Raw genomic sequence first — 18,346 nt, forward strand, 5'->3', positions numbered from 1 at the left:
AATTTATTCAGATTACAACTAAATTGTTATCCCATCACTTGTATCCTCCCATTCCTCCCTCCTTCCCTCCCTCCCGCTTTCACCCTACTCCTCTCCCCTAGGTCTATGACTGAGGGGGACCTCCTCCCCCACTTTATGGTCATAGGCTATCAAGTCTCCTCTGGGTAGCCTCCTTATTCTTTGAATGTCATCAGGCGCCCCCACCAAGGGGAGGTCGTCAAATATGGGTCACTAGAGTTCATGTCAGAGTCATTCCCCGCTCTCCACACAACCAAGTCCATAATGCTTTATCCTAATGCCTTGAGGCCATATGTTTCCAAAATCAGATCTTTTGAGATTTTTATGGAGAAAAATGTAATGCTGACACCATTAATTACATAACTACATTGGGTCTTGGCAGTGCCTCAAACACGGTAATATCTTTATAAACCAATGACAATAGCCTCTGATCAATTTTGCCACCAAATAGTTTTCTGCAAACATAGGTGTAGGTGAGAGGGAACAAATCTCTTATTCTCAGGACATTTTTTTACTTTAGAGTTGTGAATAATGGATTGTGAGCCCATTGTTAAGATGTACTATTGTGTTTATTTGCTCAAAAATACATGGAAAAAAACATGATTTATAGGTGAAACAGAGGCACGATGTGTAATGTGTCCATGGTTCCATAACTAAGTGGTAAAGACAGTTTTTGAATGTTGTTAGGGTTTTGTTTTTGTTTTTTGTCTTTTCTTTTCCCCCCTGAGGTAAAACAACATGACCATAACCAACTTGAGGAGAAAAGGGTTTATTTCATCCTGCAGCTTACACTCTATCATGACAGGAAGTCAGGGCAGGAACACAAACAGGAATCTGAAAGCAGACACTGAGGCAGAGGCCATAGAGGAAGGCAGCATTTTGGCTTGCTCAGCCTGCTTTGTAGCAGCCAGGATCACCTGCCCAGGGGTAGCACCACCCACAGCGAGTTGGGCCCGCCCATGCTTGCCCACAGGCCTTTTTGATGGAGTCATTTTCTCAGTTGGGGTTATTCTCAAATGACTCTGGCTCATGTCAAGTTGACATAAAACTAGTCTGTACACTGAATTTAAAATCTGCTCTTTCAAAGGAGTTTTCAGACTACAGCAGCTAAGTCTTAACTGGATTTGAGACCTCAGATGGCTGCTTGAGGCACTGGAGCTCAGTTTGCTGTGAGACCCTCTAGAAAGCTAAATCACGTGCACCTGCAATCCATTTTTGGTTTGGCATTCCCTGTGATGTCTGTAAGCTTTTGAAAGCTTGTATTCTTGTCACATACGGTACATTTTTTTGTCTGTCTGTCTGTCTGTTTGTTTGTTTTGGCTTTTTGAGACAGTTTCTCTGTGTAATAGCCCTGGCTGCCTGAAACTCTCTTTGTAAACCAGGCTGCCTTGAACTCACAGCAGTCTGCCTGCCTCTGCCTCTGGAGTGCTGGGATAACATGCCTGGTCTACAGTACAAATTATTAAAAATCGTTTCAGTACCTCATTTTTATAAAGTATGTTATAAGCCCATGTTTGAAATTCAATTTTCCTCACAAAATCTTTTTTATTTATGTATTTACTTATTTATTTCTTGGCCTCCTTTCACACTTCTCTTCCCCTTTTACTCTGACTCCCTTATCTATTCCTTGATTCTTCCAACAGCTTGGGGAGTGGGGGGGGGGGGGTGGGCGGGTGGCGGGTATCAAATTTCTAAGCTTATTCCTTTCACAGTTTAGGTAATTCTTTTTTGGCTTAGTATTTGTATCTTCAAATATATATCTAGTAACTGATCAGAGTATTTTCTGACACAAAGGCGGTTTGTTTTCTCAGCGTCCCTTCCCCTCGATTCTTCTATCTCTCACTTAAATGGCACCTCCTCCTGTGTTACAAGTACAAGTTAGGCTGTCCTCCCCACTTACCAACCCCCCCCAGTGGGCATCCTTTTCTACTCTGTCAGCTTGTTTGCCGCAAGGATATCATATATCCCCTAAAAACAGAATTTCTCATAGTTACTTTCTAAGCTTATTATCAGATTTTATTTCAGTGTCAATGTTTATGTAGGGATCAGAGAGACAATAGGAACTGAAGTTTAAAGTCATGTAATAGTTCTCTTCATGTTACCCAGAGTTCAGGAAATTCATGTGAATGAGGGTTCAATAAGTATAACCCTTCACTACAAAAAGTATAAATCCCCTCCCCATGGAAATATGAATTAAATCTTGACCAGTGATGAAAGCCTGATTATAGTAACTTCCTGCTTAAATATTAATGGCATCTAAAAGGATTGTTTCTTTAAAAAAAAAAAAAGTTTGTTTCTACTGTAGGTTCAGATAATTCTTAGGCAGAAAATGTCTGTCCTATAAGATGCTACCTACAATCTTATAGGGCAGCGTGGCAGCACATGGAAGGAATGAGGTTCCTTCTATTGCATTAAAGCCTGTACTACCATGATGTTCCAAGTTCCAAATTCTAGTCTGTGAAAGTGATGGCGGAAGCATTTGACAGTTCCAGTGTGTCTGAACTGAACTGTACAAACTGAAAAGCAGTCCCGTGTACCAAAAAATTTTCTTGAAAACACCACCTGGTTCCTGGCATGTAAATCCAAATTCAAATGGACTACGAATAAGAGTTCCACCTCCTCCCCTACCATTTAATTCTTTGTCATGCTTTGTCACAGACTTGATAATACCTTGGCTACTTGTTTGAATTTTCTTCCTGCTTCTTTATCGTCTGGATTTTTATCTGGATACCACCACAATGTCATTTTTCAGTGTGCCTTCTTTATATCTCCAGAGAGGCATCTTTGTGCATACCTAGACCTTCACTAGTAATCTACTGTGTTTTCACAGATTTGAAAAAGTCTAGAATCTGAGGTCTGCTCCCCACCTGCTCGACTGGGACAACTGAAAGAGCAGTTTATTCAAGGCCAGTGCTGAAGAAATTAGAATCTTTGTCTCAAATCTTCATGATATAGAGCATAAGTTTTTGCTTGTCTGAAATGAATGCAGTAAGAAATGCTGATCTACACCAATGAGAGAGTTGTTAAACACTGCCAGCAACTTTGCCATGACCTTCCTCCCTGGCTCTGAATCTATCTTAGAATTGAATCCCAACTTCTCAGCAGAAAGTACCAGTGTGACCCTTGGCAAGAAATATATGTGCTCTAGGCTTTATCTGTAAAACCGGGGCCCTTTGCTAAATTACTTAGATTTATTATTAAGGTAAGTGTTGAATTACTTTGATGAGTTTAGTTGTACTGACAACTATATTCAATGTAGATGGTACAAATATTCAAATGTAGATGGTACAAATAAGAAAAATTCACTTGGCCTATGCTTTATTCCCAGGCCTTCTTAGAAGAGGCCCCCTTGGATAAATTCTCTTATTCCACAAAATCATATGTTTATGCCTCTATTTCTTAATTTACTCTTATGTAGTACCATTTGTCTTTATATTATTCAAGAAATGTAGTTGCCTACGTTCTATATTTTTAATTGTGTCTAGTTCCTTCATCGTTTAAAGCATTGCTTCCTAACACATTTGTGTTAATATATAGTATTCCCAATTCCCCCCCCCTTCTCTACTCATCATATATCCCCAACCCCAACAGGTAAGTCATTCTTTCTGTGTTGCCCAAAATTTCAGCATTTAAATCTCTTGTGATTATGATTTTCTTACTTTTTTTTTTTGAAAACTAGATCTGAACATTAACAACCAAAAACTAAAATTATATGACTATTGTTTATTTGCACAGCTAGGGACAAACTCGGCTTTGAAAGGAAGTTGTAGTTCTGTGTCACAAAACCTGGGTACCGGGAGAGGCGTGTGCAGAGGCAGGAGGTGCAGGGAGACGTTCATCACACTTCCTAAGTTGTCAGAGATGATTCTCTGTTGCACACGGCAGGACTTGTAGTTCACCTAAGGCCCTGAGACTTCTGTCTAGTTTAAAGCTTTATGTAGTACCATTTGTCTTTATACTATTCAAGAGATTTAGTTTGCTATATCCTATAATTTCATAACAGCTATGCATTTTTTAACTGTCTAGTTTCTTCATCATTTAGAGCATCAGTTTAAAGCTTTGAACTAGATAGAAGTCTCAGTCCCTTTCGCTGGGACAGTCTCTCAGCCAGCTAGCTTTTGCTTTAATCTGACTTCCTGGTTACAGCCACATAGCTAGATTTTTACCTCCTGTTTTGCTCTCTCCCTTGTCTCCAATTTTCATACTATGGCTTGCATCTCCCCCTTCCCTCTCTATGCCTGGAAGTCCCACCTTCATACTTCCTGCCCCAGATACTGGCCATCAGATCTTTGTTATAACGAATCTGCAGTAAGATCCATCTTTAAAAAAAAAAAAAAGATATATTATTTATACAGTATTCTGCCTGCATGCCAGAAGAGGGTTCAAGATCTCATTGTAAATGGTTGTGAGCCACCATGTGGTAGCTGGAATTGAACTCAGGACCTTTAGGAAGAACAGCCAGTGCTCTTAACCTCTGAGCCATCTCTCCAGCCCCAAGATCCATCTTTTTGTTTGCCTTTAAGGCATAGAGGGCTGCCTGGTCTTCATGTTTTGGGGCAGGGGTGAAAGGACAAACCTTTACAAATAGAAAACCCAGTGATGGGCCATAGAAATGACAATACGAAAATCCTGCCAGCACTGAGCTCAGTGCTACAGTAATCAACAACTAACTGAAAGTACAGAGACACACCTTCTCAATGCGAAGGAAGGTCACGCCAACAGTTGTAGCTTAGTATTTTCAATATTCTTAAACTAGAAGTCTAGACAGGCTATCTTCAAGCATGGCTGCACATTGGAATAACCAAAAGAACTGTTATTTAATCTGATAGAGGTCCTAGTGTCATTCAGCTAAAGGGAGGCATCAGCCATTTGACGTCAGTGCACATCCAAAGCTGAGGATTCTGACTGTTGATGCCAATCATGCCTAGTATAGTCAAAGCCAGAGAAGTGTAGAATCCATCAACAAGAGTAGAAAAGCAAAACAGCATCAACTGAAGGGTTATAAACATTTTATTTCTTTTTCTGTTGGTGTGCCTGCTCCATAACCAACCCTGATAAGTATGTTTATTAAAGTGCTCTTTTCCATCCTCAGCTTCTGAGGTGCTTTTCTCGGCAGTTGCCGTGTGCATGGAAGACTGACTTTCCTGTGAAGCCTGTTCTTTTCTTGGATGAGTGTTCTGGAACACAGGGAACCGGAGGTGTTGAGAGACTATTTTGTGACATGCTCATACTTGCGTGTTTCAACAGCTGATTCCGTTTTTCTCCTATATTTATGATTCACATATATTGTGTTTTCAGCAGTTCAATCAAATGTTATCTAATTTCCAGGGCTGACTGAAGCCTTTCAGCTCCCCAGCCAAAATACTCGGGAGAACTGGAACCTAGCTGGCAGGCGACAGGATCTAGTAGGTGTAGGAGGCTGTGAAGAGTGACTGGGTGGCAGCAGCACCTGAAGAGCCTGTGTGAACGTACTTTCCTTGAGCTGCCTGGCAGTTGGCCTAAAAACCAAACATAAGAGAAGGTGATGGATTAAGGAACTACAGCCCCTGGCTGATGCTCTGTACTGCTCATTTGAAACTACCTACATTTCCATTTGATTATTTTAACTCTTTATAATAATGCTGCTGAACATTGCTCTTGGTGCCACCTCCTTCTGTTTTCTCTCTTGTTATCCCAGTTTCCTCTTGGTCATTTATTTGTCAGACTTGAGGTTCATGTCACTTATTGCCCACGCTTCCCTCCTTGTCTTCCTAAAACCAGTAACAATCTCTTACAATTCTGTATCCTCTAGGTCCTTCTGCCTTCACTGGCCCCCACTCTTGTCCCAGGCTCTTTTCGCTTTACATTTATTGATGCCATCCCATCTCTGGGTCTTTAAACTCCAAACTCCCCCAAGCAGCCTGTGTCTGCTTCGTTCACCCCCGTCCTTGTCTTATAGAGCTTCTTTAAAATCTAATATTTACTAGTAGACTAAAGCTTATTTTGGTCCTTGTGTCTCTTGAACACCTTTCTGGGTCTTTTCCTAACAATACTCTTGTTTTTAAGTAGGATATCTTTTATTTATTTTTTGACAATTTCATACATGTAAATAATACATCTTGATAATGTATGTAACCCCAACTTCTCTTTCCACTTCCTCCAGGAATCCCCAGCAGTTCACCTCTTTCAGTTTTTGTTAATAACCCACTGGGTTCAATTAATGCTGCATGTTAAAATGCCTAACGATTTTTAAATGAGCACCTTTCTCTTCTTTGTCAGAATGTTTTGGTGAGATCACTGGTATGCTCTTCCGTGCTGATCTCAGGACCTCTGATTTTAATTTCTCTGTTGTATGTTATATTGATTACTTGAAACTCTCCTATTTGTTTCTAGAATTCTTGGTTCATCCTACTATATAATTGCTGGGTTTCACCACATCTTCTCTTGTGTAAATAATATTTCCAAATGAAAGGCATCTCAAGTTCAGGCCTTGGTCTTATCTCCTTCCCTCTGAAGTACCTTGATTGAGAATGCCTTTGTATTTTCTATCATCAACTGTCTGACTAGGGTAGAAAATTTAAACCCCTTTCTAACCCCAAGCTTCCCACTGAGCTGTCATATCACATTTTTAATACCTAGTAGACGCTATCTATAGGAACAATCTCCAAGCAAGAATGTCAGGCCTTGGCCTGGAGAGATGGCTCAGAAGTTAAGAGCACTGTCTACTCTCCCAGAGGTTCTGAGTTCAATTCCCAGCAACCACATGGTGGTTCACAACCATCTACACAAGGACCTGACACCCTTTCTGGCCTGGTGTGCAGGCATACATGCAGATAGAGCATTCACATACTTAAAATAAAAATCTTTTAAAAAAGAATGTCAGGCCTCACTTATCAACTCTATGAAGAAGAGGGAGCAGCTTCTTACCAGGGCCCGCTTCATGAAAGCTTCCTGAGTTGCCTTCTTGTTTGCAGCCTTGCCACCCCAGGCATCCAGTGCACTGGCTTGTAGGGCTCTTCCATATGAGAAACTTAGTTTCCAGGGCTTTGGCAGAGGGCAACGGTTAATAGCATTGAGGTTGAGTGTAGCATCCTCCTCACTCATGCCTCCAGACAAAAAGCAGATACCTGGAGAGAAAGAAGTCATCCTGCTGTATTATTCCTAGCTTTGAAAAACAAGCAATGGGCCTAAGAAAGTATATATTAGTGTCTTAATCTTTCCGTGGGACTGGGTCTCAGAAGTCAGTTTGCCGTTGCTGAGAAGAGAAAGGTCTTAATAAGGAGGGCAGGGAAATGTTGAGGAAATGCTCATATGTGAGCCCTCAGATAGACTGAAGAAGATGCCTGGCAGCACACAATAGGAGATAAAAGTACTGGATGCCTGTGAGGTAGAAAATGATATCTTGTTACAAGGAGCCCAACAAGCTCCACACAAATAACCGATGTTTGTGGATGTCTTGGGAAGGAGAAGAACTAAGACCGTAAGTCTGAGGAGAAAGAAGGTGTTACCAGGAACAGCTGCAGGGACAGTGCGGTGGAGAGCTGTGACGGTGGCCATAGCCACTTGCTCCGGTGTATACTTCTTGCTGCAGGCATGTCCAGCAGTCACCATGTTGGGCTTTAGCAGGGTGCCTTCTAGGTAAACGTGATGATCATTGAGGGCCTTGTAGACAGCAGCCAGGACCTGAAGAACAAGGGGACCAAATAGATGAAACGTGGAGTAAGTCTTACCTTGGCACTTCTGCATTACAAGAGTTCAGGATAAAGCAATCTAATCTCTGTGTCTCTTAGTCAAAGCTTCCGAGACCTCTAGGTCTCCTCTGGGCCATGTATTTGCAAATTATATCATTGAGCCTAACAACATTGGACCATCTTAGTCACTAGCTCTTCCTCTGCATGAACTATTGTTTCCTAGACAACCCTCACTTCCCATTCCTTGGTCAGTGTCATCATCTGAGACTGCCTTGAGTCATTATTCTGGGAAATCTAAGCTAGTCCCCATTTTCCTATGGAATTTTAATGATAATAGTAGCACACATTTTAGAAAGAGTTCTTTCACATCCTAGTTCAGACCACATAACTTTTTACAAGTGGAAAAACTCAGGTGCTGTAACATGTCTGTCATACTTTCTCACAATTTATGAAGAAAATCATTCTTTCAGAACTGCTATGAACAGCATGGTTTATAATTTCTCATGTGAACCTTTTATTTTAAGATTTCATGATGTACACATAGAACTGAGGTCCAAAAGAGGCCTTGCCCCAGGTCCCATAGTAGGCAAAAAGTCTGACTGTAAATTCCAAATCTCGTTCCTACAAGACACTGAAATGTAAAGGGTTTTCTTTTTCCTTAGCTGTGCTACATATGGTTGTTTCTAAATTAAAAGAACTAAAGATTATTTCTGGAATTCATCTATTATGTGTTTAAGTAAAAGCTTTTTCTTAAAATAACATTTTTTTTAATGAATCAAGAACCTTCTGTTTCAAACCTACCTTCTCAGAAACATACTGGCAGTGCTCTAGGTCATGGTCTCCGTCAGGAAGCACCTCTGGCTCAACAATAGGTACCAGCCCATTCTGGAAAGAAAAAAGTGGGAGGAGACACAAAAATGAAGTGATGCTCACTCTGGTCCTCTGCCAGAGAGCAGCAGCAGATGTGGCTCATAGAAAAGGAAAGTATTAGGGAGAAATACTATGCAATTTAGTTGAAGGTGTTTATTTTTTTGGTTGTTTGGTTGGTTTGTTTTGTTTGTTGTTGCTGCTGTTTTGAGACAGGGTTCTCTGTGTAGCCTTGGCTATCCTGGACTCACTTTGTAGACCAAGCTGGCCTCGAACTCACTGTAATCCGCCAGCCCCTGCCTCCCAAGTTCTGGGATTATAGACATGCACCACCACGCCCAGCTTTTGGTTTGTTTGTTTGTTTGTTTTTGTTTTTGTTTTTTTGAGACAGACTTTCTCTGTGCAGTCTTGGCTGTCCTGGAGCTTACTCTGTAGACCAGGCTGGTCTCGAACTCAGGGATCCACCTATCTCTGTCTGACGAGTGCTGGAATTAAAGGCGTGCGCCACCACACCTGGCTAGTTGAAGGTATTTAAAAGAAATGTGTGGAGCATCTAGTGAGCACCTGTGAAGCTAAAAGCTTTTCTTGAATGGGTTTAAAAACGTAAACCTTTAATTTCTATATTTTATACTAACTACAGACCAACCTAGCTATCTGAGAAACTAATGGCCTCTCTTTTAAAACAGCTAAGTTTAACACTAAGAAATATCCCCTAGTATGAATTAAGGAATTCAAGGAGAGTTTATAGTTATTCCTGGGAATTTCCAGGTTCCACATCTCCAGTAATCTTAACAAAACAATTTTACAGGTACAAATCAACTTTAACTCTAATCCAGAGACACGTCAATGCATGCTGGCTGGAAATGCTAGCATCCAGTCACCGTCCTGTAAGAAATAAATTGTACTGAGACTAGTTCCAAGTTACCGCCGTCTCGGCAGGGATCTGAGATGATCTTCTCTGGGGCGTTGTGAAGTACAAACAGGCGGATTTCCCTGCCTCTAGAGCACTGGTTCTCACGCTGTGAGTCGTGACCCCTTCGGATGGCCTGCGTAGCAGATATTCACATTTTGATTCCTAACAGTAGAAAACTCAGAGCTATGAAGCAGGGATGAAATAACGTTATGGTTGGCGTCAGCACAACATGAAGCAGTGTGTCAAAGGAGCACAGCTCAGGAAGGTTGAGAAGGTTGAGAACCACTGCTCTAGAGCCTGATGTTTTTTTTTTTCTTTTGAAGCAGAACTGGAGTTTATTAAATGTTTTAAAATTATTTTATATAGTTTCATATTTTTAATATTTGGCTTTTGGAATGGTGGAAGAGAGCAGCAGTTGATAGCATAGGAGCCTGAAGTCATAGTTTAATAGGACTCCTGTTGGTTTGTAGAACCAGAGATCTCCCTACATATGTGGCTATGGTTAAACTAATGTTTACATACTTATATACACATAGAAATTAAATATGTGTATATGTAACCTCTAGAAGAACAAGAGCAGCTGATGCTCTTAACTGCTGAGTCATCTCTCTCTCTCTCTGTGTGTGTGTGTGTGTGTGTGTGTGTGTGTGTGTGTGTGTACACATATAATATATATCAGTAAAGGAAGAAGAAAGATTATGTCTGATTATAATGAAATTGAAAAGTGAGGCTCTGAAGAAAGGAATGGTCTATTTCCTAGCACAAGGTGAAAGGTGAGCACCTGCTGACAAATGCTGGCATAGCGAGCCAGAGCATTGGCGTTTTCTTGGATAGCAAGGCTGGAGGGACACTGGTCAGCGATCCTCAACACAGCACGCCACTTCCCAAAGTCAACACCGTCTTTCTTGTACTGAGCACAGCGTTCGGAGAGACCATCAAGCCCTGCAAGTCACAACAGAAAAAAAAAGAAAAAAAGAAAAAGAAAAGAAAAAGACTTCTTCGGACCCTGTGCTTGGTCCATGGGGCCTCTACAGCATAATGGTTTATCTTTGGGAACTAAGAATACCCAAGCAAATAGACATTGCTCACAGGATGGAGCCAGAAGGCCTAGGTTTAATAACCTTGGCTTTGATACACGTATTTGATAAACTCTAAGTAAAACTTAGGGACCTCATAGTCAAGAACAATTCTCATAAGCGTGGAAATCAGTGCCTCTGGTATTTAAATGTCTTGACCATAATTTTGAACATGTGGATGGTGACAGGTGAGATCAAATTCTCCTGAGCTAACCTGATGGTGGGGCTAACTTCTTGGACAAGCAATGCCTTTTAAATAGATCTGTATTTTTCATTGTGGAAGCTGCTAACCTGTACTTTGATTCACTCAGGTAATTTAGTTTTAGTTCCTTCTCAAACATCTGATGAGGTTGAAGACCAGATAGTTTAGTCTTTGTTGTTGTTGTTGTTGTTGTTGTTGTTGTTGTTGTTTGCTTTGTTTTGTTTTTCAAGACAAAGTTTCTCTGTGTAGCCTTCGCTGTCCTGGACTCACTGTGTAGACCAGGCTGGCTTCGAACTCAGGAAGATCCACCTGCCTTTGCCTCCCAAGTGCTTGGATTAAAGGCATGTGCCACCACAACCTGGCCAGATAGTTTTGTCTTACAATGAAGCTTAGTTGTTCAGGGGTTAAGATGTTTTTAGGTCTTTTTAAGTTACTAGAGATGAGCTATGATAAATATTGATTTTCATTCAGAATTTTAGACTCGCCAAATAGGAAAGATGTTTTCCTCAAGTTTGCCTAATACAAATAGCCAGATCACTGTGGATGTAACATTTATATAATTCCTGATTGTTTCTGGGTTCTTCTTGCTATATGTAGTTTATTTTATTTATGTGTAATAATATAAATGTTTATGTAAAAAAGAAACATAAAAAATTCAAAAAAAGTTTTTTTAAATAGGAAAAAAATATTCCATCTCCTGCACCAAGGAGTGTGGAGAATGAAAAACAAACATGTTAATAGTCACATTTCCCCTTAGCATCCTTCATTCGCCTTCAGTTCTAGCTGCCATGGCATTCTTTGTCTCGTCAATAGGCAAGGTTCTTACCTTGAATGGTGGTTTCTTTGTTTGTTCCTGCAAGGGGGGCACCTCCTTGGTCCAACTGTGGAAAAAACCATGAACAAGGTTGACAAGAATCAAGCAGGAGTGAGACAGCAAAGCTCTCGGTGCTGTTCTCATCTTTCACAAGCAAGTAAATTAGGACGGCATCTGAGCCACTAGGGGGCATAGTTCAGCTTAAGGTAGAAGGCAGATTACCTGTATTTTTTTTTTAATATTTATTTATTACATATACAGTGTTCTGCCTACATGTACATCTGCAGGCCAGAGGAGGACATCAGATCACATCGTAGATGGTTGTGAGCCACCACGTGGATGCTGGGAATTGAACTCATGACCTCTGGAACTCTCATGACCTCTGAAAGAGCAGTCAGTGCTTTTCCCCGCTGAGCCATCTCTCCAGCCCAGATTGCCTGTTGATAAGAGTCAGCCTTGACATTTACTGGGCACCCCTGCAGACGCTGTGTTCTGGCCGGAGGTGAGAGATACTGACTGATAAGCTACAGGACAGGGTCTGCTTATATGCATGAAGCAGGTACTAATCATCTCAAGAAATGAGGAAATAGAGATGAAGAGAGTAAATTCCCAGAAGAAGAAGGAGGAGGAGGAGGAGGAGAAGAAGGAGAAGAAGAAGAAAACACTGTTGAAAGGTGAGCGCTCTAATAGAAGTCTGAGAGAGGATCGAGCCTCCATCAAGAGAATGGAAAAGGGTGAGAAATGAAGGTGCGCAGTTGGGTTTAGGCCTCGTCCTGCCCTGGGTGCTGGGAGTGTGCAGAGAAAGCAGGGTGGGTGAAGCAGGATCAAGAGTAGTCACCTTGATGCCCACCACGATCCCCTTCTCCTTGAGAATGTTTCTGAACAGCTTGCCCTGGCTGTCCTTCTGGTAGAGGGTCTCGTGGAAAAGGATCACTCCCCCGATGCTCTGGTTGATGGAGTTGTCCACAGTGAAGAGGAGCTCTCGGAACTGCCTGCGGTTCTCCTCAGTGTTCTCCACCTTTATCCTTTGCAGGCGGTTTCCCATGGTGCCTAGGGAGACAGGCCAAAGGCAGCATGAGGAGAAGCAAGCCCATGCTATCCTGTTGTCTTTCTCCATACTCAGTATTCCTCATCCGGCGTGAAAAGCAAGGACCCCTTCATCTAACCTTTAAACCTAGATCTTCAAAGTTCCTCTGTGGGTTTTAGTCTTCAAAGAAGGAAACATTAGTTGCTCTAAGAGTGATGACTGTGAAACATACAGGCTGCCATGTAGGAGTCAGGGGGACATGGGAGGTCTTTGGGATGTTCAAGGCACTCTAGCCCTCTCCTCTCCTAGCCTAAATCTCACTGGATGCCCATGCAATGGAAGGAAGGAAGAACGGGCTCTTAGTTTTAGCTCTTATTATTTTAGTGCAGACTACGCAGGACTGCCCTACCTTTGTCCTGTGCCATCCTTGGTCACAAGCCCTGCCCTGGTCTAGGTGCCTCCCTGACTAGTCTGGTGTGGTCTAAACTGGCTTCTCATTAGCTGTAGTTCTGAGGTTGGAGAAGGTAGATCTCATGACTCAGTTCTGTTTTGCATGACACATTTAGCTCACTTTCTGGCTCCCTTCAGGGCAAGTTCTCAATACCCTGTCCATGGTGTACAGTTATAAAGAATCAGTGGCTACTGCCTTCTCTTTGGCTACTGACTTTCTGACTTCTACAGGCTGGATTCCTAGTGGAGGGCTTGAGTGTCTTCTTTTGGTATTCTAGAATCTGCTTCTTAAGACTATAGGCCCCTAAAAGTCTGTCTATACTCACTACAAGTACAGAAACCGTTATTCCCTCTGAGTCAAAGGAGACTGATTATCAAGTTGCCTTATTCAGATGTAGAAACACAAGTATGCTGTTTGTGTGGCATGACTTTCTTTTTTATTTTCTCTTTCTTTTTTTCTTATTTATTTATTTATTTTTATTTTTTGGTTTTTTGAGAGAAGGTTTCTCTGTGTAACCTTGGCTGTCCTGGACTCACTTTGTAGACCATGCTGGCCTCGAACTCACAGAGATCCACCTGCCTCTGTCCTCCAAGTGCTGGGCTTAAAGGCATGCGCCACCACGCCTGGTTGTGGCAAGACTTTCTTGCACTCACCCACAGATTCGTCTGCCGCCAGGATGCCCTTCCCATTGGCAACAATGCGCTGAGCAATTTCGGAGAGCTCCTTCTTCTGCTCTGCGGTGAGGGCTGGAAATCGGTGGGCCATGGTGACAGGTCTAGAAAAGAATACAGGACAAGTGTGCACAGAACTGTGGTGGCTCCAATGGATTAAGTGGCCAGGACAATTAAAATGTATATATGAGCTCCATTGACATTTCTTGCCCATTTCCAATGATCCCTGTTGTGTCACGTTGTGGCCCTAGATAGAAAGCTCCCTGGGAGATCTTGGGGATCAGTAATCCTGAGGCTGAAGCAGCTAATTGGTGATCCACTAAAATCTGGCAAATGGAAGGAACTTCAGTGATAGGCTGGCTCTCTGTCCTGTTGATTTCAAATAATATTACAGGGCATTACAAATGGCCATGGCTTTCCCCCACTTTCCTGTTAGTCTCTAGTCCCAGCGGACTTTCTCTAGGGGACAATTTTAAAAGGAGAAATGTTGTTAAAGTTAATCTCACTCTGACTTTGGGATAAAGCTGGTGAGACACAGGGTTAATTGTCTTATATTTAACCATCTATGAGACTAACTGGGTTACAAAATTTCCCACGAGCCTCTGGACTAGGAGTTCTGGCCTTTGGTGAAATCAAATGGCCGTCCCTGCTGTAGGTATTCTCGGCTTTGCTGCTAAGGACAGAGAGAGACCTCCACACAGCAAGCAGCCTTCTCAGTAGTAGCCTCAGCTCCAACCCGGAAGAGAGCTAACTTGCTACCCACCTTTATCCTATAGCCACCTCTTTCCATTCTCTGTGTCCCTTTGTGGGAAGTTCTCGGCACCCTGTCCCTTGATATAAGGAGCCAATGCCTGCTCATCTAATTCATGAGAATGTGTAACTGGTGACTTCACTGTTACTATTCTCCACTTCACCACAAATTCTTGTCCTACCTCAATATTGTCATTGGGTACTAGGGAAGCCCGTGGGCGACATTTTAAAAATACTTGTTAAACTCTGTCTATTCCCAGCCGCAGATAGATGGCCTTTTCCATGGTTATATATTATGTCTAGCTCCAGGGCTTTTTAGCTTCATACTTGGCTTCGAGAGCTACAGACTGGCAAAGGCCAACCAGAATGGCAACCTTCAAACCAGGCTACAAAATTCCTCTCTCAGTTTAGGTATTGACACAAATAAACTGACAGTTACCAAAAAAAAAAAAATCCCTTAATAAAACAAAAGGGAAACTTGATCCAGTAATAACAACACATTATTGTCTATTGTCAAGCATACCTCCAATTGCTTGGCATTTACCATGTAATTTATTGCTCACAGTAATCCCGGAAAGCAGGCAAAATCTGCCCCCTCTGTGGTGGTTTAAATGAGAATAGCCCCCATAGGCTCATATATTTGAACGTTCAGACCCCAATTGTTGGAACTATTTAGGAAAGATTAGAAGGTGTGGCCTTGCTGGAGGAGATGTGTCAGTGGGAGCTGGCTTTGAGGTTTCAGAGGCCCTTGTCGTTCCCAATTAATTCTCTCTCTCTCTCTCTCTCTCTCTCTCTCTCTCTCTCTCTCTCTCTCTCTCTCTCTCTCTCTCTCTGTGTGTGTGTGTGTGTGTGTGTGTGTGTGTGTGTGTGTGTGTCTGCTGTCTGCTTCATGGCTGTGTCTCAAGATGTTAGGCTCCCAGCTACTGATCTAGTGCCATGGCTGCCTGCCTGCTGCCATGCTCCCTGCTGAGATGGCCTTGGCCTCTAACCCTCTGGAATTGTGAGCCCAAATTAAATGCCTTCTTTTATAAATTGCCTTGGTCATTGTGTTTTGTCATGACAATTGATAAGTTACTTAAAAATCACTCTTCTATCATTAGATTCAAAAGGAATATGCGGTAATCTAAATTATTTGTTGTAATGTACAAGTTTAAGGGAAAGGGTGGTGCTCCCTTTAATTTAAAGGAAAGAGTGAGTTTGGTGGGAGGAATTAGCCTATGACGATTTCTAACGCCCCAGGGACAGTCCTGGTGGGCCTTGGGCTATGAGTTCTTACACCAAGATACCACCACTTCACAATCGTCTGACTTTCACATGGAGATTTGCTCCCAGTTCATCAGACAGAACCTCATTCAAGGATCAGCCCCGCTTCCCTAGTTAGAAACTTGAGCAAGTCATAAAAGGTCTCTGAGTTTTATTTTAATATTAATTAATTGGCACTACTATCTGCTCTGGTGATCTGGTTACAAGTGACTTACTTGCAGCCTCTGAGCGCTGTGGTTGCTCACAATGTAAGCTTGCTAAGCTGAATGGTAAGTATGAAGGTGCTTTACAAATGATGAGAAAACACCTAAAGAGTGCCCTAGTTTCTGCTTCCTCCACGCTGGGTGTGCTGACTCAACAAGAACTACGGGGAAAAAATCAAGTCAAATTCATCCTGTTTACAGGAAGTTAAACTTCTACAAAGGGACTAAAGGTCTGTACCACATCAGCACGAATTTTGCCCCTCGGTTAATCATAAATCGGAGGCGCAGGTCAATGTTCACCGCTGGGAGACAGAACGCCAGCCTGGAATGGATAACGATAGATAATACATTTTATACCCCTAAATTTCTGATTTCTGAGGTTACCCAAGTCATCTTGTTCTTAAAAGTGTAATGGGGAGTAATTTACATTAATTATCAAATAAGAAAATTCCAGAGAAATATGTAATGCATACCTATTGTCCTATTTTAAAATACAACTACAAAAGAAATAATAGCAATATACTATTTGTTAGTCTTTCTAAACAGAAGCAACTTGACTGTTACTTCTGCAGAGTGGAAATCAGTGGGAAGACCTCACATCTTGTTGCATAGATTCTTTGCAATGTTTGATTGCATAATCATGTGTATGTATGTATGTATGTATGTATGTATGTATGTATGTATGTGTCAACAGTTGCATATATAAATCATTGGAAACTTGTATATTAACATATATGAGGAGACAGTAAGTATAGTGAGGCAGAGTTCAGTTGGCCTCAGAGACACTTACATTAAACCTTCCACCTTAAATGTGAGGCACCTGAGGCCCAGGAAGACCTGAGTTATGTTCCGTGACTGTGAGTTACATCTTAATGGCTTCTGACTTAGAACCCTATGTCCTTCTACAAAAGGGTGGAAGGAGTCTTACAGTGTAGTTCTTTCTGCATTCCTTAAAGAGGCTCTGCAGTCAGTCATTCGCAAGATGTGGATATTTAACTCCTGAAGAAATACAAGAGCTGAGTCCATTTGCTTCTCTGTGCTCAAGACATGTGAGTTTTCAAGATAAGCACAGAGGTGAGGTTGCAATTCACTGAAAGTCTGTGGTTACCAAGCTGTGTCCACGGGACTTGTGTGTATGAGAACATGAAGATGTGCACAGCTTTGTTACTCGCCCTATTGCTAATGGCGCACACATGACGAGACGGCTTAGGGCTGCTCTTTCCCCCAAACTATGTCGAAAACCAAAGGGACTATTAGGTTTTTCAGCATCTATACCCCATTCCTTGCCTACCTCCTCAAATTCTGGACCTGGAACTGTGGACCTGTTCCGCAGATGTCCCACAGCAGCAGAGCTTAAGCCCTGGCTGAGCCGAACTGGCATATGAAACCCTAGGTAATTGGTTGAATAGGGGTTTATAAAAAAAAAAAAAAGACAACATATTTCCACAGTATGCCTATTTTTCAGTAGAGTGTGTGTGTATGTGTGTGTGTGTGTGTATATATATATATATATATATATATATATATATATATATATATATATATATATATATATATATTTACAGGATTTAATTCCTAACATCTGAAGCTGCATGGCTCTCACAGAAAATGCTAGTGAAAAATTCATAATTGACACTCTAAAGTGTCTAACCCCAGTCCATCTCTTCATTTGAACTATAGGAGACGTCAAAGGGGAAAGGCCCCAAGGATTTGTTTGTGTGAGGAGGGAACACCAGCCTCAATCCCAATAGGTGTGGGAAAAGTACACAGAAAATAAAGCAAGGCAGTAGATATGTAAACAGTAAGTAGTTGTTAGGAACTGATACTTTAGAAACGACCAGGAATCTAACCTGACCAGGTCTTTGCAAATATTTTAGAGTGTTCTTCCAAGACAAAAGATTCAAAGGTGCCTGACACAGGCAAACAGTAAGTGGCTGTCCATCTGAAGCGTTTTTGCCACCTTCAGGAAAGGTATGAATGAGTATGCATGGAGAGAGAGAGAGAGAAAGAGAGAGAGAGAGAGAGAGAGAGAGAGAGAGAGAGAGAGAGAGAGAGAGAAAGAGAAGGAGAGTGAGTCACTGCAGCAGATCCAGCAAGGTCTTAGATACCACCAGGCAAACACACTTTCCCCCCTCCAGGTACGATACTGGTCCAACCCAAGTAGAGGAAATCCTTTTACTTACACAGTGAAGAGGAGTCCTCCAAGATATCAGAAGCTGTGTGAGGTGGCAGCCACCAAACAGGATGAGTCTGCTCAGAGAGCACAGCTTTTATAGCCCTCTCAACAAGGTCTGCTGGGTTGTTTTTAACTTTCACCCTCCACCTCCCATAATGACCCAGTAGGGAGGTGTTTATTCAATAACTCTGATTGGTGCATGAACAGCCAATCTTTGTAATGAGGCTCACACACTCCTTAAGCTC

The 18,346-nt window shown here is 42.0% G+C and overlaps 1 protein-coding gene across 1 annotated transcript; it reads right to left on the reverse strand.

Moving 5' to 3' along the window:
- Window positions 1–5,010: 5,010 nt before the first annotated feature.
- ALDOB (aldolase, fructose-bisphosphate B) lies at window positions 5,011–18,250 on the reverse strand. Its single transcript, XM_084771774.1, has 9 exons — window positions 18,109–18,250; window positions 13,692–13,813; window positions 12,399–12,610; window positions 11,573–11,627; window positions 10,250–10,410; window positions 8,490–8,573; window positions 7,506–7,680; window positions 6,925–7,124; window positions 5,011–5,516 (listed from the first exon to the last, which is right to left on the reverse strand). Exons 2-9 carry the CDS (start codon window positions 13,801–13,803, stop codon window positions 5,421–5,423), a joined length of 1,095 nt encoding a protein of 364 aa, XP_084627900.1. The 5' UTR covers window positions 13,804–13,813; window positions 18,109–18,250; the 3' UTR covers window positions 5,011–5,420.
- Between the last annotated feature and the right edge of the window lie 96 nt (window positions 18,251–18,346).

Source organism: Acomys minous (assembly GCF_964271855.1).
Source record: "Acomys minous genome assembly, chromosome: 1".
Lineage (NCBI taxonomy): Eukaryota > Metazoa > Chordata > Mammalia > Rodentia > Muridae > Acomys > Acomys minous.

Coding starts and splice junctions, on each gene's coding strand:
- ALDOB (XM_084771774.1), bottom strand. CDS start 13,803: ATGGCCCACCGATTTCCAGCCCTCACCGCAGAGCAGAAGAAGGAGCTC. Junction 10,411..11,572: donor CAAAGAAACCACCATTCAAG/GTAAGAACCTTG, acceptor TGTGACTTGCAG/GGCTTGATGGTCTCTCCGAA. Junction 7,125..7,505: donor TGTCCCTGCAGCTGTTCCTG/GTAACACCTTCT, acceptor CTTTCTCTCCAG/GTATCTGCTTTTTGTCTGGA.